We start from the raw sequence: 24935 nt of genomic DNA, 5'->3' as shown, positions 1-24935 counted from the left end.
TATAACTTATTAACAACAGGTTACCTTTAGCCAGTTATAAAATATTAAATGACACAAATTCCAACCAAATTTGTTATTTCTTTATAAATCTGAAGGAGATATTGTACAGACAATTTTAGTTTGGAGAATATCAACTTGGTAAAGTGCTCTCCTAAGCTTTAAATTTAACTAAGTTTAACTTTGAATAAAATTTAGAATCCACAATATATGGGAAAAAAATAATCACAGGTCTGTGTGGGTTAGCAGTATTAGCAAAAATCAAAGGCTAGGCGTAAATCTCTTTATATATTTAGGAAACAGAGGTAATGATCAGAAATTGACTTAGTCAAAGCAAACAGATACAAGACAGGTCTTCAAATGGCAGTGTGGCCCTTCTATGTCAGAAACAAAGTATAAAAGAGAACACTTATTGGTTACCTTGCCCATAAACTTACATACACTTTATTTTATAACATAAAATGAAACATTATTCATTTATATGAATATGAATGATATTCATTTCATTACTTAACACTTAAGACAAGTCTCATACAAACATAGTTCTCAGATGTATACATATATCTAGTCCCATTAGGGTGTCAACTATATTGTTATAACCTAAAATAACAGCTGTTTATTTAACCAGGTATAACATAATCATTTAAAAGAACTTTAAAACAGGTACAAACCCTAATTCCTTTAAGATTTAGTTTCCCTAAGTAATAACACCTAATAGATACAAGAAATTATCTTGACGGATGAGAGCAGATCATTGTTGCAGACCTTGCTTCTTATCCATTTGAGATTTACCTTCCATACATTCTGCAACTGACTTAGACATTCACAACTTGTTTCCGTCCTTGGGTTTGTCCTATTTTTCTTTTTGGACTTTAGCATAAGAATATTACTTTACCAGACAAAATACTTTTTTATCCAGAAACATTTCCTTTACCTTTGACTTTTTCATACTAAAATATATTTCCACACCTCTAACTTTCTTATGTCTCTTTTTTTAGTTTCAGACCCTTTCTTGAATTCATATTCTGAAACAGTCCTTATTAATGTTATCTGTGACTTAATTTACACAACAGATTTCATCCCAGGAGAGGGTTGGACCATCTGCCTATACAAAAACTGTGCCTGAATATTTTTTCCCCCAGGTGGCATTCAGAGAGTTGGAGCACAGGAGAGTTTTGACTCTGACCTGTGTCCCTTATTAGAATCACAATGCTATCAACATTAAATGAGTTCCCCACTGTCAGTTGTACCCAGAGCCTCCTTTTAGGCCCTGTTCTTACAAGAGGCATATTGATATCAGTGGAGGAGGCCCTTTCCACCCTTTTCTTTAGCCTTCCTTGAAGATCCCTGGGCAAAACACAGTTGGTGGGGTTTTTTTTATTTGTTTTCTTTTCTGGATGCAGTTGCTTACCAGTCTCCCCAGGCATTTAGTTTGATGGGATACAGTTATAGCAAGAATTGCTCTGCCCCAGTGACGGATATCCCCTGGCCAAATGGGGTGTCCTGTCAGATCTGAAAAGGGGAGGCTCTTCCTTGTCCCTAGGTCATAAACAGTGCCGGAACCTACTGCCACATCCTTTGTGGCCAGCAGTCTCCGTCCCCGTGGGCAGAAGGGGCTAGAAGGCAGGGCAGAGGCCAGCTGTCTGTGGCCACTCTTCTACAGCCCAGGCAGCTTTCCTGGGATTTCCTCCCAGCCCAGGGCTGGTGTCCTGACCCACATGGAAATGACCTGGCTGAGAAACGGTGCTGGGAGTGCCAGAATTGGGTTTAAAGGATTTAAGTCTTCTTAAACCTTTTCTCCTGGTGTCCTGCTATCCTTGCACACCAGAGGAAGTGCTTTCGGGATCCAAATTAGTTCCTGACCGTTCAGGCTCCTTATCGTGCAACTGTATAAATGCCTGTACACACCAAATCTCTATTTTTTTGCCTATCCTTTACCCACTGACAGACCAACTCCAACTGCAAGATAGTATAATAATCCAGAAAACCATTCAAAGGCCAGATTGTGTTACAGTAAAGCATCTTTCTCTTAGATGGGCTTATACCTATCAGTGACCAATTCAACCAAGATTTCTCTTCTCAAGAGACTGCAGGTAAGATCAGTGCAGTATGGCCCATGTCTTAAAGGGCCTGTAACATACAAAAACACAGAGCCAGACAAAAGAGGATCACCGTAGCCATGGCTGACAGACAGGAACCTTTAAAACAGATAGGCCTGGGCTGGGGATGTGGCTCAAGCGGTAGCACGCTCGCCGGGCATGCGTGCGGCCCGGGTTCGATCCTCAGCACCACATACAAACAAAGATGTTGTGTTCACCGAAAACTAAAAATAAATATTAAAAAATTCTCTCTCTCTCTCAAAAAATAAAATAAAACAGATAGGCCTGCACATAAAAATTTCTTCCACTTACTTTACCTCTGATAGACCAACTCCATCTGCAAGGTCATAGAGTAATTCAGAAACCTGTTAAAAAGCTATTCAAACAATTAGATTGTTACAGTAAAATATTATCTTTTTCTTAGGCAGGTTTATACCTATAGGTGGCCCTCTCTTCCACTTACTTTACCTCTGACAGACCAACTCCAATTGCAAGATCATACAAAAAAGAAACAGACAACCAGAAAGGATTCCCCAAACCATACCTGACACACAGGAACCTTTAAACCAGACAGACCAGCCAACATCTTTACCAAGAGACTTCCTATAGGACCAGCACAGTATGCCCATGTCTTAAAAGTGGCAGTAACAGATTCAAAGAAAAACACAGACAATTAGAAGGAATTCCCAAAACCAAGGCCAACAAACAGATGAGAAGCTAGAACAGACCAGAAGGGAGTAAATATCCCTAGGTTCTCAAGTCCTGTTTAACCATGACTCCTGTACCAGTGGCACCACAGATGTCCCTACCAAGAGGAAACAGACGTGTGGAATCAAGGATCTTGGTGTGTACGCTGGGGGACTGAACAGATGGCCAAGGGTACTGCGACTACTTGAGTTCACTTTCCTTTTTCCCAAAGTGGACCAAGATGAAACAACCTGTACCACTCAGAGAGAGAAGGCAGGGGTTCTCCAAAGCAAAATGAGCTTTGGCAGCTGCTGGCATAGTCCCTCAGTCCCTTGCTCTAGTCATCAGCTCCTCTGGTTCCACCTGAGGCATATTACCTGTCTCCTCACTCTCCTGCACTTGGTGCTCAACCAGTTCTCCAGCCGCCTTGCATCCTCAGAATGGACGTGGGGTTGCTTGGAGAGCCGGGCCTGCCCAGAAAGCTGGAGTGGGGGCTGCCTTTGTCAGATTTGTTACCGAAAGCTCAGTCCTCACCCCCAGTGCCGATCCAATAACAAGGACACAGTTTTAAGAAAAAGGAAAGAGAAGATTTATTGCTTTGCTTGCAAAGGAGAAGCACAGGGGACTCCTGTCCCAGAGGCTGCTGATTCTGCCCATCAGGCTTTTAAAGAGGTGACTCAAAGGCTACATTCCATGGTTCTGTGTCCAGAGCTGTAATTCACTTGTTAATTTGGGTGATAGTCATTTCTGGTGGAGATCTTCTAGCACCATCTCCAAGTCTGAATTACTTCATTCCTATAGTGGGTGTGTGCTCAGGGACAGGTAACTCTTCCTAGGATGGGGAAACAAAGTAATTCTGTTTCCCTTGAGATTAGGGGCGGGGGATTAGGGAGGAGCCTGGAGAAAGGAAGAGAAAGAAACATGTCTATTTAAAAAATAAGTTGCAGGGGTAGAGCAGCAAGGCCTAATTCAAAGCATAAAGTGGACACTCTGACATGACCATGAGCCTGGGTATGTATCATGGCAATTAAAACTGCTGTGAATGCGTCCTCTCAATTTCTTTACTTGGCTCCTTGTGGACTGGCACAGAAAACCATCTGTGGTCCCACCCCAGTTTTGCATGGCCACTCTGAGTCACCCTGCTCTAGGGAGTTGAGGAGTGGAAACCAGAAGCCCCTGAGCCCTGGAAATCGTATGTCCGAGGCATGTTGTGGGAACACTCAGAGGGCTGTTCCTTCATCTCTGCATCATTATCAGATTTTTCAGAAAGGTACCAAAAAATAAAGAACCGTTGCGTTAGAAAGTTGGGCTGCCTTCTGAAGTGTGTGGAGATCTTGAGCAGGCAGAGTCCATCCTGCCAGGAAAGAGGAGTGGACACCTCAGGTGTGGGAGTCGCCGACCCCCAGGTGTCACACGTGTATGTATATGTGTGTATATATAAGCACGTATGTATGTGCACACACATTTTTTTCTTCAAGCTACCACCTAAACTTGCACCTTTGGAGATACATTTCTTTGTTGGAAGACCATCTTCTATTCACATCAATATCTCCTTGTCTGTACAGGTCAACACGTGAGGCTCTCGACTTAAAGTGGATTAGCAGACGTTTTCTAGGTGGTTTAACTCAGATACTCCATTTGTATCTTGTATCTTTTCCTGGAAAACATTGGGAAAGCAAAGGTATTGCTTTGACCATCTCAAAAACGTACCCCTTATCTGTGGACTCCCAGGTTCCAGGCCTCAGGCCAGTTGCGAGACCCTCAACTGGTCTTGGGTGGCATAGCCATTCATTCCCACCCTTGTGTGTTACAGGGACTGGCTGTAATGCCTGCTACATGGAGGAAATGAAGAATGTTGAGATGTTGGAGGGGACTGAAGGGCGAATGTGTATCAACATGGAATGGGGTGCCTTTGGCGACAACGGGAGTCTGGATGATATTAGAACAGAGTATGACAGATTGGTGGATGAATACTCTCTAAATGCTGGGAAACAAAGGTAACTGCCAGGTGGAGGTGGTCCCTAAGGGCCGGGTGGGGAGGGTCTGGCTATATTCCACTGCAGTGGAAGAGGTTTCTAGTAGAAGTAAGGTCTGGACAGAAGCTTGGAGTCTGGTCCCTTTGATACCCCTGACCTTGACTTTTGGCCTATGGACAGCAGAGGACCTGGGAGGATGAGCCCCTGACAGTACAAGATGGTCCCAGAGTATGCCCAGAGGATAGGTGACAGCTAACACACCACTGCCTCATGACCTGTGTAGGCCTGGACGAGTTTGGCTTTCCCCTGCATTTCTCCCCCTTCAAAAAAATATATGGGGGTGGAGCAGTGGGTCTGGGTTGAGGCAGAGGCCCTTCCGGTTCTTCCTTCTGGAACCCTGTGAGTCTCCATCGCCACCTAGTGGCCATGTGGAGCTTGCAGCTCAGGTTTCAGGGACCTGGTCTGAAATGGCATTGGAAATTAGATGAATGACCCTTTGTCTCAAGCCCCCAAGAACTAGTCTGTCCTAGTTGTGTCCCCAGAAGCAGAAAGAAGGGTTGGATAGCACCTCCCAACATAAGTTGGTCCCCTGCCGCTCTCAAGGTTTTGCCTTTCCTGAATACTGCCTATGTGTTATTCACTTAGAGTTTTGTTCGTTGGTTTGTTTCCTCTAATGCTGGGGATTGAATCCAGGAGCATTCTGTCACCGAGCTACATCCTTAGTCCATTTTATTTTATTTTATTTATTTGATTTTGAGACAGGGACTCACTAAGTTGCCCAAGCTGGCCTTGAGCTTGCGATCCTCCTGCCTTAGCCTCCCAAGTAGCTGAAATTACAGGTGTCTCCATCACACCACCACACCTGGCTTATTTAATGTTTTTTAAAAATCAGCTTATATTCTTCAATTTAATGGTGAAGGGGAGAAAGGTAAAACCAGTATCGCCCTAAGTAAATGCTAATCGTGGAATGAGTGTAGTGAAGAACTGCTATTCAGTTCTAGCTAGTTCTCATGCTCTGCTAAAGCCTCTGAACCAAGACTGCCTTTGTTGAAAGGTGATCAGCAAGTGTTAGCAGGGCTCAAAGACACTTCAGCACTAAGCTGAGATTGTCCCCTTGATGCAGTGAGAAGGGCTGGATGGGGACCGTGGTGATACCCACACTTTCTGCCACTCTCTGCTGTTCCACATTTTTTCTGTGGACCACATGAAATCTTCCCAAATATTCTGGAATATCCAGATTCTCAGCTTGGGGATCCTGGGCCTGGGTGTGTGCCATGGAGGCATCTAAATCCCTAGTCATTTCTTGAGGCCCTTGAACCTGGAAAGGGCAGGAAATTAAAAGTCCCAAGAACAGGGTGACCTCGAGCATTGTGGCCACTGAATTCTCCCACCTGTGTGGCTTATCACTCTGCTGTGTGCTTGACCAGCACTGTGCCATTTGCAAAACCTTCAGAAAACTGAGGAATTTTTCCCTCCGTGGTCCTCTTGTCCCTTTAAGGCTCCGTCCAGTCATGTGCTTGTTCTGCAGCTTTGTACTGAGCACATAGCTGAGGGCCTGGCATGGTGCCATGCTGTGCCCTGGGGACTCAGAGCTGAGCAATATGCACACTCCCTGTCCCTCCTAGGCGGTGGGCCTGTGTCATTGTGGAGAAGGAGAAGGGCGAGGTGCAAGGGAGCCTGGCATAGGCAGGTAGAGCCAGTCTGGGGGGCATGTCCTCCAGGACATGGCATCTGGCTGAGATTCACCCAGGCAAGCGCAGGAGGTCAGCAGGGAGGTGACCACTGAGCAGCGAGGCATGAATGCTGCGGGGTGGTGTCTGATGTGGAGAGGGCGGAGGGTTCCGTGGTCCTTCCTGGTCTTTGCCTCAGCTGGGGAGCACAGGGCAGGTGTGCGACCCAGAAAGACCCTGAGAGCAAGGGCTCCTGGGAAGGACACTGCAGCCCCCTTCCTCCTGTGGCAGGTATGAGAAGATGATTAGTGGTATGTACCTGGGTGAAATTGTCCGCAACATCTTGATCGACTTCACCAAGAAGGGATTCCTCTTCCGAGGGCAGATCTCTGAGCCGCTGAAGACCAGGGGCATCTTTGAGACCAAATATCTCTCTCAGATTGAGAGGTGAGTGGGGATGGTTTTCTACCACCATTTGACCGTGAGATTGAGAGACTCCGTTTCTCCCAGCCTCAGTTTTCTCGTCTTTCAAGTGGGAATAATCCTACATTTGGTGGCTAGTGGAGGACTAAACGATGTCATGTGTGGAAAACATGTCACAGAGTAAATCCTTTAAAAAGAGACTGGCTGGTCTATCATCACCATCATTGTCATTGTCATCTCTATCAATTTAGTACAAATAAGACAAATATACCAGGAGAAGGAAAAAAAGTTTGGGAACACATCAGGTAGTCATGGCCAATAAACAAACAGTAAGTCCTCCTCCTTACTAGAGAAGAATGCAAAGTAAACCAGGTGGCAATGGCTGCCTTAGGAAATGGTCAGAAGTTTTGAAAGTGCTGTTTCTTCTGAGGACACTTGTGGCCAAATATTGTATTGGCTGGAGAGTGAGCTGACATAACTTTCTGAAAGACATCTGCCAATGGGTATCAAAAGCCCTTTGAGGGGCTGGGGATGTGGCTTAAGCGGTAGCGCGCTCGCCTGGCGTTCGTGCGGCCCGGGTTCGGTCCTCAGCACCATGTACCGACAGAGATGTTGTGTCCGCCAGTGACTAAAAAGTAAATATTGAAGGATTCTCTCTCTCTCTCTCTCTCTCTCTCTCTCTCTCTCTCTCTCTCTCTTAAAAAAAAAAAAAAAAAGCCCTTTGACCCAGAAATACATCCTAAGGGGAAAAAAAAATCATAGTCACACACAAGATTTATAAACAAGAAATTTCATCAAAACGTTCCTTTATCATTGCAGACAATTGCAAATAGCTTTCTCCAGACCGGTGCACACTTGGTGCACACTTGGAGGGGAGCACTCTGGCCACCATTCCCCATCCTGTTCTCAGATAGGACTGTGGGGAGTTGCTCATCGGGTATCACCCAGGAATAAAAGTCAGTCCCCGGCTGCAGGCCCTGCTTCGACCAGTCACCTGGCTTTTTTTGTTCGCTGCAGTGACCGGTTAGCGCTGCTTCAGGTCCGGGCCATCCTCCAGCAGCTGGGTCTGAACAGCACGTGCGACGACAGTATCCTGGTCAAGACCGTGTGCGGGGTGGTGTCCAAGAGGGCTGCGCAGCTGTGCGGGGCGGGCATGGCGGCCGTGGTGGACAAGATCCGGGAGAACAGAGGGCTGGACCATCTGAACGTGACGGTGGGCGTGGATGGGACGCTCTACAAGCTGCATCCGCAGTGAGTGGGGCTTGGTGGGGGATGGCAGAGGGTGCTGGGTGGCGAGTTCCTGGGTCCCCTGGAGGATTACAGGTTTCAGGGTGTGGTTCCCGTCTGAGAAACTCCTCACTGGGCATGGCTGCCTGCGACTGTGAGTGTGGGGACAGGGCAGGGGTGGGGGGCGGGTGATGAGCAGCTCTAGGGTTTGCGGTCCTGGGGAAGTGAAGAAGGCACTTACTTGACCCTCTTACCTGACACAGTGGCTGGCGGGCGTGACCCCCTCCCTGCTCTCCTGGGCTCGCTGAGGTGTGGGTGGGGTGGCCTTGCCCCTTCAGCCTGGCCAGGGTCGGCTTGGCTGGGAGGCTGTGCTTGGTGAGTCCGAAGAGGAAATGGAAGAGGGAGCAGGGCCCATTGTCTTGTTCACCTGCCAAATCAAACTTGGAAGGGCAGGTGCAGTGCTGGCCCTGGACTCTGGGACAGGGAGGGGTCCGAAGTGACCTACTTTGGGTGAAGTGTCGGACATCCCATGCCAGAGAAGGACCTGCTCTTTGATCCACTGCGTGTTCCAAAGCTTGGCTCTTAGGAATAGAGTGGCCATGCCTAAACTGGGGGTGCCTTAACCAGTGCGAGTAGCGCTGCTCCTAGTATCTCGGGACCCTAGGCCACCTAGGCCTTAGGGTCACCCTATTCAAAAACACCTCACCCAACGCCACAGAGAGATTACCCGCTTACCTCAGGCCTGTGGCTGGGGTGAAGCCATCTGCCGAGCTCCGTCCTCACCTGTCTCTCTGCCTCCTTAGCTGCCCTCATTGTCACCAGAGGCAGCACCCGGGGAGTGGTCTAGGCTTAGTGGCTATGTACACTTGAATTTGACCTTGGCTTCACCTTTCAGATGCCATGCTCCATTGCTTAATCTCTGACAGTTCCTATCTCAATCCCATCTTCCTGGTGGCATAATAGCCATTGACAGGGCTGGAAGTCCCGTCTATGAAGTATGGGGCACCTAGTAGGTACTCAATAAATGGGACTTCCCCTGAGAACCCCATTGTCCCAAACATCCTCAGCCTGGCCTGTCTTTCATGTTCAGCACAAAACACAAATGCCTAGAGACACCTCACTTAGAGACTGTCCCTTCCTGGGGTGCTGCCTCTCTTGGCTGCAGGTGCTGGGTGGATGGCCGCTGGGACGGGATTCCCAGGTAGCCTCCTGAACTAGCCAGCACTTGGCCAGCGTGGGCTTGGCTGAGTGGTCCCTGCTGGGCCTCAGCCTCCTTTTTGGCCTTCAGGTTCCCCAGGAGCCCCAGGCTCTGGGATGGGGGTTCCCTATGCCCTCTGCCTCGTAAACTGTTGGGAGTCACTCGTTTGGGGATTCTCAGTTGTGCCTCCTTCTGGAAGTTGTGATAACAGGATTGGCAGTGTCGCGCTTTCCTCAGTCAGCTGTGGCTACTTTAATCCGCCCCTGCCCACCTAATTTGGGGTGCTTTCCTGATTTCAGGAGGACCAGTGTCCCTTCATCTCTTCTCCTTTCCCACAACTTACATTTTCCTGATGTTATTTTATTTTATTTTCCTCTTTACCAGCTTCTCCAGAATCATGCACCAAACGGTGAAGGAACTGTCACCAAAGTGTAACGTGTCCTTCCTCCTGTCTGAAGACGGCAGTGGCAAGGGGGCTGCTCTCATCACAGCTGTGGGTGTGAGGCTCCGGGGAGAAATGAGCTAAGGGCACAGGCCCCCACCCGCTGCCCGTCCAGCACTTGTCTCTCAAAGCGACGACCCCCCTGTTCCTCTCAGCGAGCCGCGCTGGGAGCCCTCAGCGCCAGAGCCGCCCCCCACAGCGGGGAAGGAAAGCAATCCAACGAATGGCACCTATCGTAGGGTACAACCTAGAGCGTGTGCTGTTGACCATCTCTCACCTGGACCCTCACCTGCCCTGCCACTCTGCATGATTTGATCTCCACCCGGTCGTGCATCCCCTCGTGTGAAGTGTAGCCGCACCCATTCCTCCCGCGGGCGCCCATCCAGCTCAGATGAAAAGTCGCACCATCAGACGGGCCCTGTGGCCTCCAAAGCCCGTCCTCGGGGTCGCCTCCCCTGCGTGAAGTGTATTATCACCAGCAGTCACTGCCGGACTCTTCCCCCGGGCCCAGGGCCCAGCCTGAAGGGCGAGTGTGGACGCAGCGTGACCGCTTTCTCCCGTCCCCGCCACCCACTGTGGCAGCCTGGCGGTCCCATAGGGGGATGTGTCGATGCCACTAGACGTGTGTGTGTGTGTGTGTGTCCATGGAACCGGTCCTAGCCGCACTGTGACAGTCTTGCATTCTGTTGATCTCGTGGGGGGAGGTGGGAAGTCCCGTGGGAAAGTGTCTTGTCTCCATTTGGGTAAAAGGAACCGACCCACAAGCAGCGCCATCACTGGAATTTCCCATCGCTTTTGTGAGCCATGTTGTATGACCTAGTAAACTTTGTACCAATTCAAAAAGCCGAGTGATGCTTGGTGGCTGGGCAGAGGGGAGGAGACCTGGGGGTGTGGCAAAAGCCAGATGCTGGGGGATATTTGTGACTGTCTGGGTGGGCCAGGAGTTTAAAATAAAGATCACGGTCTTTGGCGCCCAGCCTGGGTCTGGCATGAGGACTTCTGTCATGTCCCTGAAAACCATCGCAGAAGTGGCCTCTCCCCTGGTCTCCAGCATCTGCTCTGTCAATACCTCAAGTCCCAGCATCCCACACCCCTTCTCCAGGGCTGGAAAAAGGGAGGTCTCTCGTCTCCCGTCCTCCACGCCTGTTAGAACAAAGGAAAGGGGTACTTGGCCTCCAGGGGCTGTGGGTCCTTCCCTCCGCCCCCTGCTCAGATGCACCCAGAGTCTGGAGGCAGCCAGGGAGGCAGGGTGCTGTGCTTCCTCCTCGAATCCCATCTGTAGGAAATTGGCCCTTTTCTGACCCTTCTACCCACATCTATCCTCAGGGGGTGGTTATCAGGCCCCAGGACTGCCATTGTGGATTCCTCCCGCACCCTTGGGTGGATTTCACGCCAAAGCATCCAGGGTGCTGAGATGTCCCATCTGCAACTAGGGGTCCAAGTGCCCAGGACCGACGGCACGCTCACATGGTTTGGTGAGATCAGAGTCCTTTATTTGGGGCACCAAAGGAGCCAGTGTCTGCCACAGTGATCCCTGTGGAGCACACAGGTGACTTAGACTTTGGGTGTACATTGCAGTGTGATATGGCTCTCCAGAGGGCACTGGGCGTGGAGGGTGAGTCAGCAGGTGGGAGAGGTGCCCCTGGGGCCAGGCCTGGTGCCTGGGGACAGTTGATGTCTGCCGCAGAGCGATGGTGGGGGCTGACCTACCTGTAGGTGGTGCTCATGTGAAGCAGCTGGTTTGGTAATGATAAGAATCAGGGCTGCCTTTCACAGGGCACTGATTCTGTGACTGTCCCCGGCAGGTAGAGGAAGAGGCTGAGGGTCGGAGTGACTTGCCCAAAGCAACTCAGCGGAGGTCCCATTTGATTTAACCACCTTCTTCTCTGGGTTGTGTCTAAGTTCTTTTGATTCTGAGGCAGAGAAGCAAGCCCTGGGTCCACTTATAGCTAATGGCTTTGCAAAAATAAAATTTCTTTCCTATGTCATTAGCCTCGTAACAAATCAGGGTCATGGTCGTGTGCTGCCCACAGATGAGTTTTGTTTCCTTACCCAACGTTTATAAACGCTTGGGTGATCCAAATTTAACACATCTAGAAGTTTCACATGCAAATTTGGATTTCCAGCTTTTCTTGAAAGACGTACCCACAGTGGGCTCCCATCACATCCCATGATAGTTGTCCAAAGCAGCTGCCATGCCTTTTGGATGCTTGTCCCTGCCAGGTGGTCACAGTCTGCACCTTTCCCTAGTACTCCAACACTGAGGCTGCTAGTCAGTCGCCTTTGATCCTCACATTGCAGGTTTTATACTGGATTCATTTGCTAATTGTGTGGTATGCCCCAGAAGGACATCTGAGCTTGCAGCTCCTGCCTCACACTCTCTTCAGTAACCGTCATGGGACCCCTGGAGTGCTCTGAGGTAGGTGACAGCATGTCAGCATCCTCTGTTTACTTCCATTGGTGTACTGAAGGGTGGGGCATGAGTCCAATTTTCAGGTCTGGGCTTCTTGATTGGCTGTTTCCCCAAGGGGGTGACACCTGGCCCTGGATCCAGGCACGAGGCTTCAGAGTTCAGCAGGCTTCCCCTCTTGGGGACCTCCACCCAGCCTTCCCACTGGGAACTTCAGAAGGGGCTATGTCCCCGGCCATGAGCAAAATCTCTTTCGTGTGACACCTCTTGACCCTCATGGAAAGGGATGGAGTGGGAGTCAGCTCTAGTTTATCTTCCTCGGTTGGAGTGACCCACGGGCAGCACCGGAAAGCAAGGCGGAATCCAGAGCGGAACCTGGGGAACGGAGGGTCAGCTTCAGCAAGGGAGTTGGGGTACAGGGGCTGTCGCGTGACTTCTCCAGCTCCAGGTGACTGTCTGGGGGAAAGTTGCTGCCTCTGAAGAGCCCACCATTCCCATCGCTCAGGGGTTCTTGAGAGATGCATCTTTTTGGAGGGGGGGCACTAGGGATTGAACCCAGGGACACCTTACCACTGAGCTACACCCCCAGCTCTTTTTACACTTTGAGGCAGAAACTGGCTGAGTTTCCCAGCCTGGCTTTGAACCTTCACTCTCTCTGCCTCAGCCTCCCTAGTTGCTGGGATTATAGGTGGGCAGTACTACCCCTGACAAGAGATGCATTCTTCAATGGATTTGATTTTAGGAAACAGCTAGAAGTATTCTGGAGTTTAGTGATTGAAGTGGGTGAGGAAGCTGACTTAGACCATTTGTTATTACAAATGAAAAGAAACAGAATAAAAGAATAATGGATTTTCTTGCTTGTCTTATAACTGGCTTCTAAAGTAGTATTCAAAGAAGGGTTTAAGAAATTGGGGCTCTGGCCATGCTGGTGGACTAGGGGTGCCCTCCCTGTGGGCTCCTATGAAGGAAAATTCACAGGTACCAAGTTTGGGTCCATAAGCTTAAAAAATGACTCTCCCCCGCAGCAGCACTGAAGTTTCAAGCTTAAAGTGGAGCTCAGAGGAAGCAGATTGGTGAGTGGAAACGGGTTGGCAGAAAATATACTGGAGGCTTAGGGCAGAAATAAGGGGACCCCGTGCAAGCTGTGCACCGTCCCTTCCTGAGCTGCAGGGCTCCCTATTCTGGAAGAGCCTGCCTCGCTTGGGATCCTCTTCGTGCAGCTCCATGGTATGGCCTGACAAGTGCCTATTTGCAAGCCTGGTGGCCTCTGATTTACACCCACACCCAACCCAGCTCCAAACCGTCCTCCCTTACCCTCCCCCCTACCCTCCCCCTGCAGTCTTCCCAGCTCACTCCTGATAGCTCTAAACTTCTGACCACCCAGGCCAAGAACTTGCTGAGAGTCATCTTTGACTTCTTCTCACTGGTGACCTCTTGTCCATCAAACTCCATTGGCAGCCTGGCGCTCTGGCGCACACCTAAGATCCCAGCAGCTCGGGAGGATCACGAGTTCAAAGCCAGCCTCAGCAAAAACAAGGCACTAAGCAACTCAGTGAGACCTGTCTCTAAATGAAATACAAAAGAGGGCTGGGGAGGTGGCTGGTTGAGTATCCCTGAGTTCAATCCCTGATACCCACCCCCCCCCAAAAAATTCCTTTGGCAATATCCAGACCCTGACCACATCTCACCCCAGTTGAAACCATCCTTAGCTGGATCAATGCCAGAGCCTCCCTGAAGCGTTTCCCTTGGCCCCTCCCCTTTGGTATAGTTCCAGTGCAGTGCTGGACTGAGTCTTCCAAAATGTCGGAGCACGTGTCTCCCCTGCTCAGAGTCCTGTGGTTCCCCATGTTCAAGTACAAGCCCAAGTCCTGACCTTGACCCCAGGGCCATACTTCAGTTGTTCCTTCTGCCTGGAACACTTGTCCAGTCTGCAGGGCTGACTTAATCCTTCCCATTTGCCAGATGCTCAACAGCACACCGTGGGCCACTAAGTCCTTGAGCACATGGGAGCTCAGGTCTGCGTGTGTGATGGGGCAAGGCTCTGGGGAGGAGTTGGAACTCTTATCTAGGGGGACCTGGAGGATGACATCCCACCTGGGTGGGAGGGGAGGGACTCAGGCAGGGACAAGGTGAGGTTCACTTGTGCAGGGGACCCGAAGGGGCTGTCCCTGGCCTGGGAGCGGAAAGGACCTGGTCCTGTGGCGCTCACCTGTGGTTGAGGCTGCAGTAGATGATGGGGTTGTACATGGTGGAGCTCATGGCCAGCCAGAAGAGCGCCAGGTACACCTGCTGGATGAACTTGTGGCAGTAGATGTCCTCCCGGAAGTTGCCCAGGATGAAGTAGAGGTGGTAGGGCAGCCAGCAGATGGCAAATGTCACCACCACCAGCACCATGGTCTTCACAAACTGCTCCAGAAGAGCATCAGGTCACTCCTCAGCCCCTGAGTCCCAAGTGCTAACCCTCCTAGGGCATCAGGGGAGGCCCTCCGTGATCAGACCGACCTCTCTCTTCTGCCTCCACCTGGAGCTGCAGCCCAGATCTCCTGAACCCCCACCTCAGGGTCTGCACTCTTCTGCTCAACTGCTGTCCTGCCTTTAAAGCCATACTCCTAGAAGCCAGCCCAACGGTGACCTCAGTGGCCTCTCCTGCTTGGAGAGGAGAAGCTCACTCCTAAGCCCACCCTTGATGGGGGCTGTACCAGCTCTGAGGTCCCAGGCTACTGTTTCCCTGGGATCTGTGTCTGTCACTGAGCTCCACCCAGAGACCGCCACCTCTGCTTGGGGACCAGGTCCCTTGCCACCAACCCCCAACACCTGGCCTCTGCAGGCACACCCCTGCACTGCCCAAGAGGGATGAGGCCAGCTAGGGTAGGCAGGTGGAGACCAACACCTCGCGGGTTGCAGGGAGAAGGGGCATGATGGCAGCTCTCTAATCAGAAGCCACACTGCCATCCAGTTTCTTGATCTCTAGGTCTGCAGTTTCAGCCTTTAGGGATTCTCTGAGAGTCCAAGGCACCTCCCTGTGTACTTCCAGGGCTTGTCTGAAAATCAATGTTCCAATTATTCAAAATTCTAACATGTTAGGATTCTGTTATTCTGAGATTCTTGGAGGGATCTGAAATTCTGTGGGCTTCAGGACTTCCTGATCTCCCTAACCTTCCAGAAGTTCCCTCCAGTTTGTATTTGCCCAAAGACTAAAGGCCAATCCACCTGCCAGGGACAAAGGATGCTCTCTCCCTCCCCAGACTTGCCATGGCAGGGTCCTAGGCCCTCATTGGCTGGTTCTGAGGGTTCTGAGATGGCCAGGGTGACTCCTAGAGGTGGCCACATCCCGCCCCTGGCGCCTACCTTCTTCTTGGCCTGCAGGTGGCGCAGGTTGGCACCGTGGACCTGGTGTCGTGGGACAGCGCGCCTCCAGAGTGTGAGGCCAATGATGCTGTAGGCAATGAACATCACCAGGAGGGGCAGGAGGTAGATGAGGGCGATCACCACCAGGTGGTACCTGGAGTGGAAGCCAGGAGTTTGGACAGTCAGTGGCCGGTAGTGACTCCCATGTCTGCCGGTGCTCATTCGGGGGACTCTGTGGTCCTCACCCTGTAACACCTGTTGCCCCCCAACCCTGGTTTGATTTAAAGAAAAATAAATGCAACCTTGGCTAGCATCTGGGCCAAAAGAGGGCTTCTCCTGCAAAAGGATCACCAGCATTTAGCCCCACAAGCTTTATGTGAAAGACAAGTGCTTACAAAAAAAAGTTAACAATTTGTTTAAAATGTAAAACACTATTAGGCCGGAAGGAGAGAGCAAAATTACTTGTCTCACTCCCATCACTATTAACACTTTGGGCGGGGCGCGGTGGCACACACCTATAATCCCAGCCACTTGGGAAGCTGAAACAGGAGGAACGCAAGTTCAAGGCCAGCCTCAGCAACTTAGCGAGGCCTTAAGCAACTTAACGAGACCCTGTCTCAGAACAAAAAATAAAAAGGGCAGGGGATGTGGCTCAGGGATTGAGTGCCCCTGGGTTCAATCCCCAACTTCAAAACAAAACAAAATAAAACACACCAATTTGGTATAATTTCTTCCTGAAGTGCATGTGTAGGTTTGTATGTGTATGTCCGTGTGTGTGGGGATGCGTTTATGCACGTGTCCATATTTGTTAGACCATGTATCTACCCTATGTCCAAGTGGATGTAGAGGACGGCTGGCGTTAAGAAGGTGCCACCCTATCCCCACATCCCTATCAAGTCACACACCATCGCATCATCTGCTTCCTGCTCACCAGCCTTCAGTTGGGCACAATGCTTGTGTCAGCAAACACCCCTGGGCCCACCTTTGAGCAAGTGGCCCAGAACACCATTGCATGGCTACCTACCCAGGCCCCAGAAAGACCCCCAGATTGTGCTGTCTTTTCATTTCCTTCGGGAAAGAAAGACAGTGTCAAGGAGCTGTGTGTCCCTGCAGGCTGAGGGCTGACCCCCAGGCAGGGCTGCAGAGGGGCTTCTTGGAGCATCCCAAGCCTTAGACCCCCCGTTCTGCCAAGTGCCTTTTCCCTTTCTTACTAGAAAAGCTGAGAGGATCCCAAGCCCCGCCTCCACCCAGCATGTGCCAGCCGTGCAGGGCCCCATGTAGGAGGCTCCACCAGCCTGGGGCAGGGAGAAGGTGGCTCTGACAAATCTCTTCTAAAGCATCGTGTTTAGAATTTCACTTGCTTTCCTTTGACAAACGTGTCAGTCACAAAAGGCATGGAGACACCTAGGTGTCCTGATTCCCTTGTAGGACCTGAGTGTAAGAGCCCCATCACTGAGCAGGTAGGAAGGGAGAAGGAGCAGCCTGTGCCGGGTTTCTGTCACCCTACAGAGTGTCTAAGCTAGAAGGACCCCGAGAACCAACAGGGCCACCTTGCCTCAGTGTCCAGATGGGGACACAGAGTCTCAGAGAAGTGCAGAAAGTATGTTTCATTGGAATCAAGACTTAATCAAGACCCAAACCATCTCCGTTTCACCGAGGCTGTAGGAGTCAGAATGCTTTTCTAATTGAAAGCATGATCTTGGCAAGTCAGGTTTCTCCCTCAGCCTCAGTTTCCTCATCTGTCAAGTGAGCAGGTAATCTCTGTCCTTCCCATGTGTGAGCAACATTTTATTCTTTTCCAGAGACATAGTACAGGATAGGAATTCACCCTGGGCTAGGTTCCCATGAAGAAGGGAGCACTGAGGAGTGTTGAGGACACCTTCTAGAATCTGCCCAAACCAAGGAGTTCCCCCCCCCCTTTACCCCTTGTCCTTCTTGTATCTGAATTTTAGGGGTAAATGTGTATTTCCTGGAGGCAGCATCTGTAACTTCATCTGATTCCTACACTCACCCAGGTGTGAGCCTGTGAGGATAGAGCCCCAATCTCAATCTACATCAGCGGCTCCCCCCAACCCCGTATTCTCACCCAGAATCAGCCTTCCTGAAAATCCCATCAAAATTCCAGTAACACCAAAGTACCCCTTTCCCAGCCCACCCCTGTGCTCTTACTTTTCCCTGATGCCTGGATGGGGGCTGGAATTCACCATGCACAGAGGGTGGGAGCAGGGTCCCCTCAGTTCTTACTGGCTCCCCTTTCAAGGAGAAAGTCCCCATTCAAGTGGAGAAATACTGCCCCCAGTGGCCAGTTCCAAAATACTCTGCTCTCTACCCCTCTCCTTCCCCTCCATGGATGCAAACTTCAGGGACCAGTGGGGTGCAGGGCAGAGGCAAAGAGACCCTAGGCGGGGCCTGCCCTCAAGACCACCAGTCCCCAGTAGCAACCTTATTATTGGGATGGTGTCTTCTATGGCATGGAATGACCCTCTTCTGGAAGATGCTCAGGAGAGATGGGGCCCAGGGAGGGGTGGGTATTGGAGAAGGAGTGTTAAAGGAGACCGGGATGGGGACTGTGTTGCCATGGTTACCAGGAAGCCATCAGCTAAGAGTGCACACATCTGCAAGCCTGGGGCAGCTGGGACTTCACTGGACTAGATATGCTACCTAATGTGCCTTTGTTTGTCCCTTCCTTAATCTACCACATACTGGGCATGAGTTCTGTGCCAGGCACAGTGCTAAGGGCTTCGAGGACATGATCTCCTATTACTAATCCCCATTTTAGAGCGAAGACAAAGGCTCAGAGAGGTTAAGTGACTAGAGAGTCGTCTAGCCAGGAGGGAAGAAATAGGCCAAGACACTGGCCTGGCTACTAACTCCAAAGTCTCCGTCGACTCCTCTCCTCTACTAACCAATGGTGCCAGGCTTGGGGATCACAAAGCCACATTGTGAGAACCCTGGGAAACAGGCCCAGAACTGGCAAAGGACCTAGCCAGGGTCACGCAGCAGCCAGGCCATGCTTGGGTTTTTCTTCCCTCTCCTCCTCCCCTTTCCCAGCCCAGGATGCCCACCTCGGCATGAAGCAGACACCAGACACCCCCAAAACACGTGATGTGTCGAGCCCCACTTGCCATATGTATACACACATTGTACTTATTTCAGGACATACACATCTTAGGTGGCAGGGTGGCCTGTTTGAGTCCTTGTCTCACCACGTCCTAGTTGTGTGGTCTTGGGCATGTTATTTGGGTTTTCAGTGCCTCAGTTTCGGGGCAACTGAGAGAAACCCTGACTCAAAATAAAAAAAGACTGGGGATGTAGTTCAGTGGTAAAGTGCCCCCACTCAAGCTGCAGTGTGGGAAAAAAAAAGGTGCTTAGAACAGGCCTGGAAGTTAATGTTACTTTTAGTACAGATGGCCCCCAACATGTGTATTTTTTTTGGAGGGGGGTACCAGGGACTGAACTCGGGGACACCTGACCACTGAGCCACATCCTAGTTCTATTATGTATTTATTTAGAGACAGGGTCTCACTGAGTTGCTTAGTACCTCACCCTTTGCTGAGTTTGGCTTTGAACTCGTGATCCTTCTGCCCTAGCCTCCTGAGCCACTGGGATTACAGGCGTGTGCCACTGCACCCAACTCTGTCATGTGTTTTGATTAAATGATTGTCTTGACTTTATGATGATGCTGAGGTTATAGTCATTTGCTAGAAATGGAACTATGAAGTTTGAACTCAGATTTTTTCCTGGGCTAGTGATTTGTGACATGATCTCTCTCAGAATGCTGAATAGTAACAGCGAGACACAGTGCCCAGTTAATTCTGTAATGACGAGGAGTGACAGGTGACACTCTACAAGGTGCTTTGTGGCTGACCTAGGATGTGCAGGAGGTTAGGTGCACAAGATATCTTCAACTTAGGCCGGGTTTATAGGGGAGCGAGCCCATTGCTGAGGATCCTTAGTATAAACACGTGCTCACATAATCCCGTTCGGACTCCCAGATCCCATGCACGCCCACGAGCACACACTACACACACGGCCGGGAATGCACACATGAGCACATGCCTTGTGTCTCTGTACCCTTGCCCCGGGAGACCTTACTGGAGGAGTGACTTGTCCCTGCTGTCTTCAGGCCAGGCCACCACGCACTTGGTGGCGCCCTGGTCCACGGTGATGGTGGAATAGAAGCACTGGGGGAAGGCGAGGGCCAGGGCCACCAGCCAGATGCCCGCGATAACTGCCTTGGTGCTGGGGGCCGAGAGCCGTGGCTGAAAGGGATGGACGATGGCCATGTACCTGTGGGCAGAGCACAGAGCGAGTAGTGAGCGCCCTCCTGTCCCACCTGTCCCCTTCTCCATTCCTCTGCCCAGGTCCACACGCTGCTGACAATGTCCATGGGTGTTGGAGTTATGCCAGATCTGCAGAGAGTGGAGCTGGAGATTCTCACAGCCACACAGAGATGTCCTAGGTAGGCGCCGTTCTGTTCCGTAACCACTAACCACGTGTGGCCAGGAGTACTGTACGCATGGCCAGCGTGACTGGGGAACTGAATTTCAAATTTTAATTTAAGGGATTGGGGATGTGGCTCAAGCAGTAGCGCGCTCGCAGGGCATGCATGCGGCCCAGGTTCGATCCTCAGCACCACATACAAAGATGTTGTGTCCGCCGAAAACTAAAAAAAAAAATAAATATTAAAATTCTCTCTTCTCTCTCTCTCTCTCTCTCTTTAAAAAAAAAATTAATTTAAACTTAAAGAGCCACATATTGGACAGCACAAGCCCAAACCTTTAAACTTGGCACTCGAGGCCTCTGCACGTGGCCAACGCACTGGCCAGCCTCCTCCCACTGCCTCCTGAGCCTCCCGGGCTCACTCTGGCCATGAGCCAGCCCTGCAGGGTCTCTCTTGGGCCTTTCCTCCCATCTCAGGCTGCAGCTCCTCCTTCCTCTCAAAGTTCCCAGGAGATGCCACCTGCGGACCTACTCAACTCCGGTCTCTCTCTGGGGGACTGTGGGATTGCAGCTGCTGTTTGGCAGCCCTGTGCCTGGTGGGGTGCAGGGCCCACCACCCACTGGTCTTTGATGGGGATTATTTATTTCCACATTAGGTGACAGGCTTGGAAAATGGAGAGACAGCCAGCTTGGGAAAGGCAGAGCTGGATTTCAGCCCTGGTTGGTCCAGCTGTGTGCTCCTGGCTTGTGAAGTCCCCTGTTCCCAGGACCTGTACAACACTGTAGGAGGGTCCTGGGGCCTGGTGTGCAGAAGCCACAGGGGTCTAGAGCCCTGACCAAGGAAGGTGAGCTGCTCATCTCTCCAAGGTCAAAGGATCCAAAGGGCACTGTTCAACACAGGCATGGCTGCCTGCCTCGAGTCCCCCAATATGTAGTGTGACCTAAGGTCTTGGTTTTCCCCTCACTAGAAGGAGGAGGTGAGACTAGATTAGTGGGTCTCTTTGTGTTCTGGGCCTGTTGCTGTCCAGTGGAGCCCAAGGACCCCTCCTTAGAATAAGATTTGGGGGTGGGGTACTGGGGATGGAACACAAGGCCACTTTACTGAGCCACATCCCCAGCCCTTTTAAAAACGTTTTTATTTTTATTTTTTAATGTTGAGACAGGGTCTCCCTAAGTTGTTGAGGATGGCCTCAGACTTGGATCCTCCTGCCTCCTCCCAGGTTGCTGGGATCACAGATGTGTGACACTGTGCCTCGCTAGAATGAGATTTTTAAAATGAATAAATTATAATACCCTGGATTACAAAGAGCATCAGTCATACTGAAGTACAGTATCAAAACATAAAATAAATTTGGGACATTGTAATATATGCACTTTTTTATTAACACACTAAACAACAAGTTCTAGCCGCAGATCTGGAACCTATGGTAATTTTGAAGTAGTGATTTCTGTAACAACACAAGAATCTCAATCTATCTCTCTCTCTCTCTCTCTCTCTCTCTCTCTCTCTCTCTCTCTCTCTCTCCTTTTTGTGTGGTTCTGAGGATCAAACCCAGGGCCTTGAACATGCTAGGCGCGTGCTCCACCACGGAGCTACACCCCCAGCCCACAAGTATCTATGATTTCTGTTGGTGACAAAGCCCCGGGCGCTGCTGGGGTCCCGGCGAAGTGTGCTTACTGCCTACCTTTGTGCTTGTGTCATTTTTGTCCCCACATGAGTTCAGGAACCTTGTGGTTTCTGCCCGTGGTCTGCGGTCATGGGTTAGGTTCTCCTGGACCAGATGATGTTAGTGTCCTCCCTCCTTGTCCTGTGACACTGACCTCCTCTGACTACCACGGAGCTCAGGCTTTGAGCACGTGATTATTCCTACTTATTCATTTCCTTTTCATTGACCAGAAATGGCCTTGGTACCTGGCGACCTGTGGCTCCTTCTCCGCTGGATGAGTCCAAGCTTTGGGACAAGGCAAGGACGATGGACTGTGGCCTCAAATTTATGTAGCCCCCACCGTGGGAACCGGCAGTCCCCACCCCGGTGTCCCAGGCGTTACGGGGGCACTGACTGCTCTGCGAGGTTTCCACCTTCTGCCTGGAATGGTTACCCCCAGAGGTCACTCATCCCGTCCTCCTGGTGGCTCAGATCCACCCTCACAGGTCCATCCTGATGCCCGTTTAACATGACATCCTGCCCCACCTCCCATCGCCTTTTTTTTTTTATTGGTTGTTCAAAACATTACAAAGCTCATGACATATCATCTTTCATACATTTGACTCAAGTGGGTTATGAACTCCCATTTTTACCCCAAATTCCCATCGCCTTTCTGATCTCTGATATTTTTTCAAAGCCTCATGACCTCAAAACACAGCACGGAGTTCATGGATTCAGGTGCTTATGATTCAAACTCTTGCCAGGGGAGGCTCATTTACCCGATTTTTTTTTCCTTCTCCCAAACGCCAGAATAACATCTATACTTAGCAAGCACGGGACATGTATTTGCTAAATAAATGAAGAAATAGGGGAATGAATGAAGGCGTTTCCACCGTGAACTGATCTGAGCTGCCCGCCTCCGTCACCTGGATTATTATTCAACAGCTTCCTGCCTGGTCTCCCAGCTCCCCCCCTGCCCCCCACAGCTCCCTTGCCCTCCACAGCACCCCCCTGCCCTCCACACCCCTCCCTGCCCTCCACAGCTCCCCTGCCCCCCACAGCACCCCTGCCCCCCACAGCCCCTCTGCCCTCCACAGCGCCCCCTGCCCCCCATAGCACCCCTGCCCCCCACAGCCCCCCCTGCCCCTCACAGAGCCCCCTGCCCTCCACAGCCCCCCCCCCCCCACAGCCCATCTCCATCCTTTAAGATGAAAGCCCTGTGAGGTCAGGAGTTTCAGATTTTTTTCCCACTAGCATGTGTCTCACCCCCACTCTCATGTTCAGAACAGTGCCTGACACAGGAGGCACTCAGGGATACCCGGGGGGTGTCAGGGTGCTTTGGTGGTGGGTGCTGTCATGCTGTCAGGGGACGAGGGACAGTTCCTGCACCAGCAGCCCAGAGGGCTGGGTTCCCCGTGCCTGGCTCTGCCCCTGACTGGCTGGTGGACCTCAGTCTCAGGTTCCCTGGGTGTCGATGGATAGTACTCAAATTTTTCATTTTTAACTGGTGGAAAAAAATGTCCCAAATGTTTTACTATTTCCCAAAGTAAAACAGCTACAGCTGAGCTGCGAGCAGGTGTGGGTCAAGGCTGCTGGGGCAGTTGGGGTGGGACTGGGAGGCTCACACCGGTGGAGCCATCCTGATGAGGACTCCATTTCTCTGAGGGTCCCGGGCCCCACCCTGCCTCCCCCACACTCCCCATCTTTCCTGTTGGTCGTGAGCCCACACTTCACTCCCCCAGGCACCTGAGTCCTCCATCCCAGCTGAACCCTGCCTGCCCCAAATGCTTTCAAAGAACCCCAGACAATCCCATAGCCACCTCCTCCACCCCTGCCCAGGCCCCCTCCTCGGGAAGTCACAGTCTGCAGCCCTGGAGAGCAGCTCAGGGAAACAATCGTTCCTGTTGTAACAAGATAATAACCGCACGCAATGCTAAGGTTTTTTCTGTCACTTAATTTACCTGAAATAAGAAAACGATATGAACAATTTCCTTGTAGTGGTGCAAAGACACCACAACAAAGATCAGCCCCAGTGAGGAGCAGTCCAAAGGTCCCTACAGCCTTGAACAGCCATCCAGAGCACAGTCCTTCCTGAGTCTAACCTTAACTCAACCTGCTGCAGTCCCGCAGTGCCCCTGTCTCCCAGATCCAGAGCTTTGAATCACGACAGGTTTGGGAGATGGTTCCCTGAGTCCCCCCCCTAACTTGCTGTGGGACCATGAGCCACTCTGTCTGAGCCCCAGCAAAGCGAGACGCTCCCCAACCCCCGCCTCCCTGCCACCCCCTCTTGCCTGTCAGCGGCGATGGCTGTCATGGAGTAGATGCTGACAAACGTGACTGTGATGGGGAAGAGGTTCTGAAAGTAGCAGAAGACGCGGCCGAAGTACCAGATGTTGTGGCTGGCATAGACGAAGTTGAAGGTGGCATTGAAGGTGGCCATGCACAGGTCAGCCAGGGCCAGGTTGACGATGAAGTAGTTGGTGACCGTGCGCATCCTCTGATGGGCCAGGATGATCCAGATGACTGTGGCATTGCCTGTCACAGCCACCAGCACCAGGGCCAGGTAGGCTGTGGCCCACAGAGCCAGCTGCCAGCCAGGCATGGAGAAGGCGGTGACGTCTGTGGTGTTGCTCTCAAGGCCAGATGAGATGTTGGCATCGCTCAGAAGGGCGCAGGCCCCCATGGCTGGGTCTGGGTCTGGGTCCAAGCTCTGGGTCCAGGGGGCCTGGCTCCACAGCTCCTCCTGGATTTGTTACGGAAGAGAAATCCGCTTTGGTATGTCGCTATATGGGGGCAAAGAGGGGCGGAGAGAGGACCAGATGCCAAGTGAGCCACACCAGCCTGGGGGCCACGCCTACATCTCCAAGATGAGTCTGGCTGAGCGAACGCCCAGCCAAGCTATTATCACGTCAGATTCCTGCACCCGGGCCAGACTCTCTCATGTCTCCGGGACATCTAGAATTTAAATCCTGTGCCAGAGCAGGAGACATCCTCATAAATCATCAGGTCAACCTCTTCACTGACTGACTGAGTCTAAGGGAGGATGTGACCGCTGAGGTCATAAGTCAGAACTTGAATCCAGGCCTCTCCTAAGGCTCCTCAATAAAAATTCCAGATGAGAGTCTGTACAGGGGGGTAGATCCCCCAGGCTACGGTGCAGCGGGCCACCTCTCCAGGCCTTGGGGTGCAGGCGGCCTGGGGGCTCACAACCCAGGGGCCAGCCCGTGGCCACTACTCCCCAGCTGCTCTTCCCAGGGCCTTGGCAGAGGCTCTGCCTGCTCTTGAGGCCCTCATCCTACCCCCTGCTTGGCGGGGCCTTGTCTCTTGAAAGATTTAAGACGGCCTGCAAGGCGGGGCAGCGGCCTTCCT

General features: G+C 51.4%; 2 protein-coding genes across 4 annotated transcripts in view; one reads left to right on the top strand and one right to left on the bottom strand.

Moving 5' to 3' along the window:
* Hk1 (hexokinase 1) overlaps positions 1–10562 on the top strand; it is an 87144-nt gene extending 76582 nt beyond the window's left edge. For all 3 annotated transcript variants that reach the window (XM_071611211.1, XM_027931156.2, XM_027931157.2), the window contains exons 15-18: positions 4597–4780; positions 6721–6876; positions 7870–8103; positions 9662–10562. In XM_071611211.1, the coding sequence (XP_071467312.1) occupies positions 4597–4780; positions 6721–6876; positions 7870–8103; positions 9662–9803 (716 nt within the window). In that variant the 3' untranslated portion in view covers positions 9804–10562. The remainder of the gene's footprint in view (positions 1–4596; positions 4781–6720; positions 6877–7869; positions 8104–9661) is intronic.
* Positions 10563–12290: 1728 nt separating this feature from the next.
* On the bottom strand, positions 12291–24249 carry Tacr2 (tachykinin receptor 2). Its single transcript, XM_027931353.3, has 5 exons — positions 23858–24249; positions 19573–19767; positions 15478–15631; positions 14339–14535; positions 12291–12504 (listed from the first exon to the last, which is right to left on the bottom strand). Exons 1-5 carry the CDS (start codon positions 24247–24249, stop codon positions 12291–12293), a joined length of 1152 nt encoding a protein of 383 aa, XP_027787154.2.
* Positions 24250–24935: the final 686 nt, after the last annotated feature.

This window comes from Marmota flaviventris, chromosome 4, assembly GCF_047511675.1.
Source record: "Marmota flaviventris isolate mMarFla1 chromosome 4, mMarFla1.hap1, whole genome shotgun sequence".
Classification (NCBI taxonomy): domain Eukaryota; kingdom Metazoa; phylum Chordata; class Mammalia; order Rodentia; family Sciuridae; genus Marmota; species Marmota flaviventris.
This window is presented reverse-complemented; position numbering and strand designations above follow the sequence as displayed.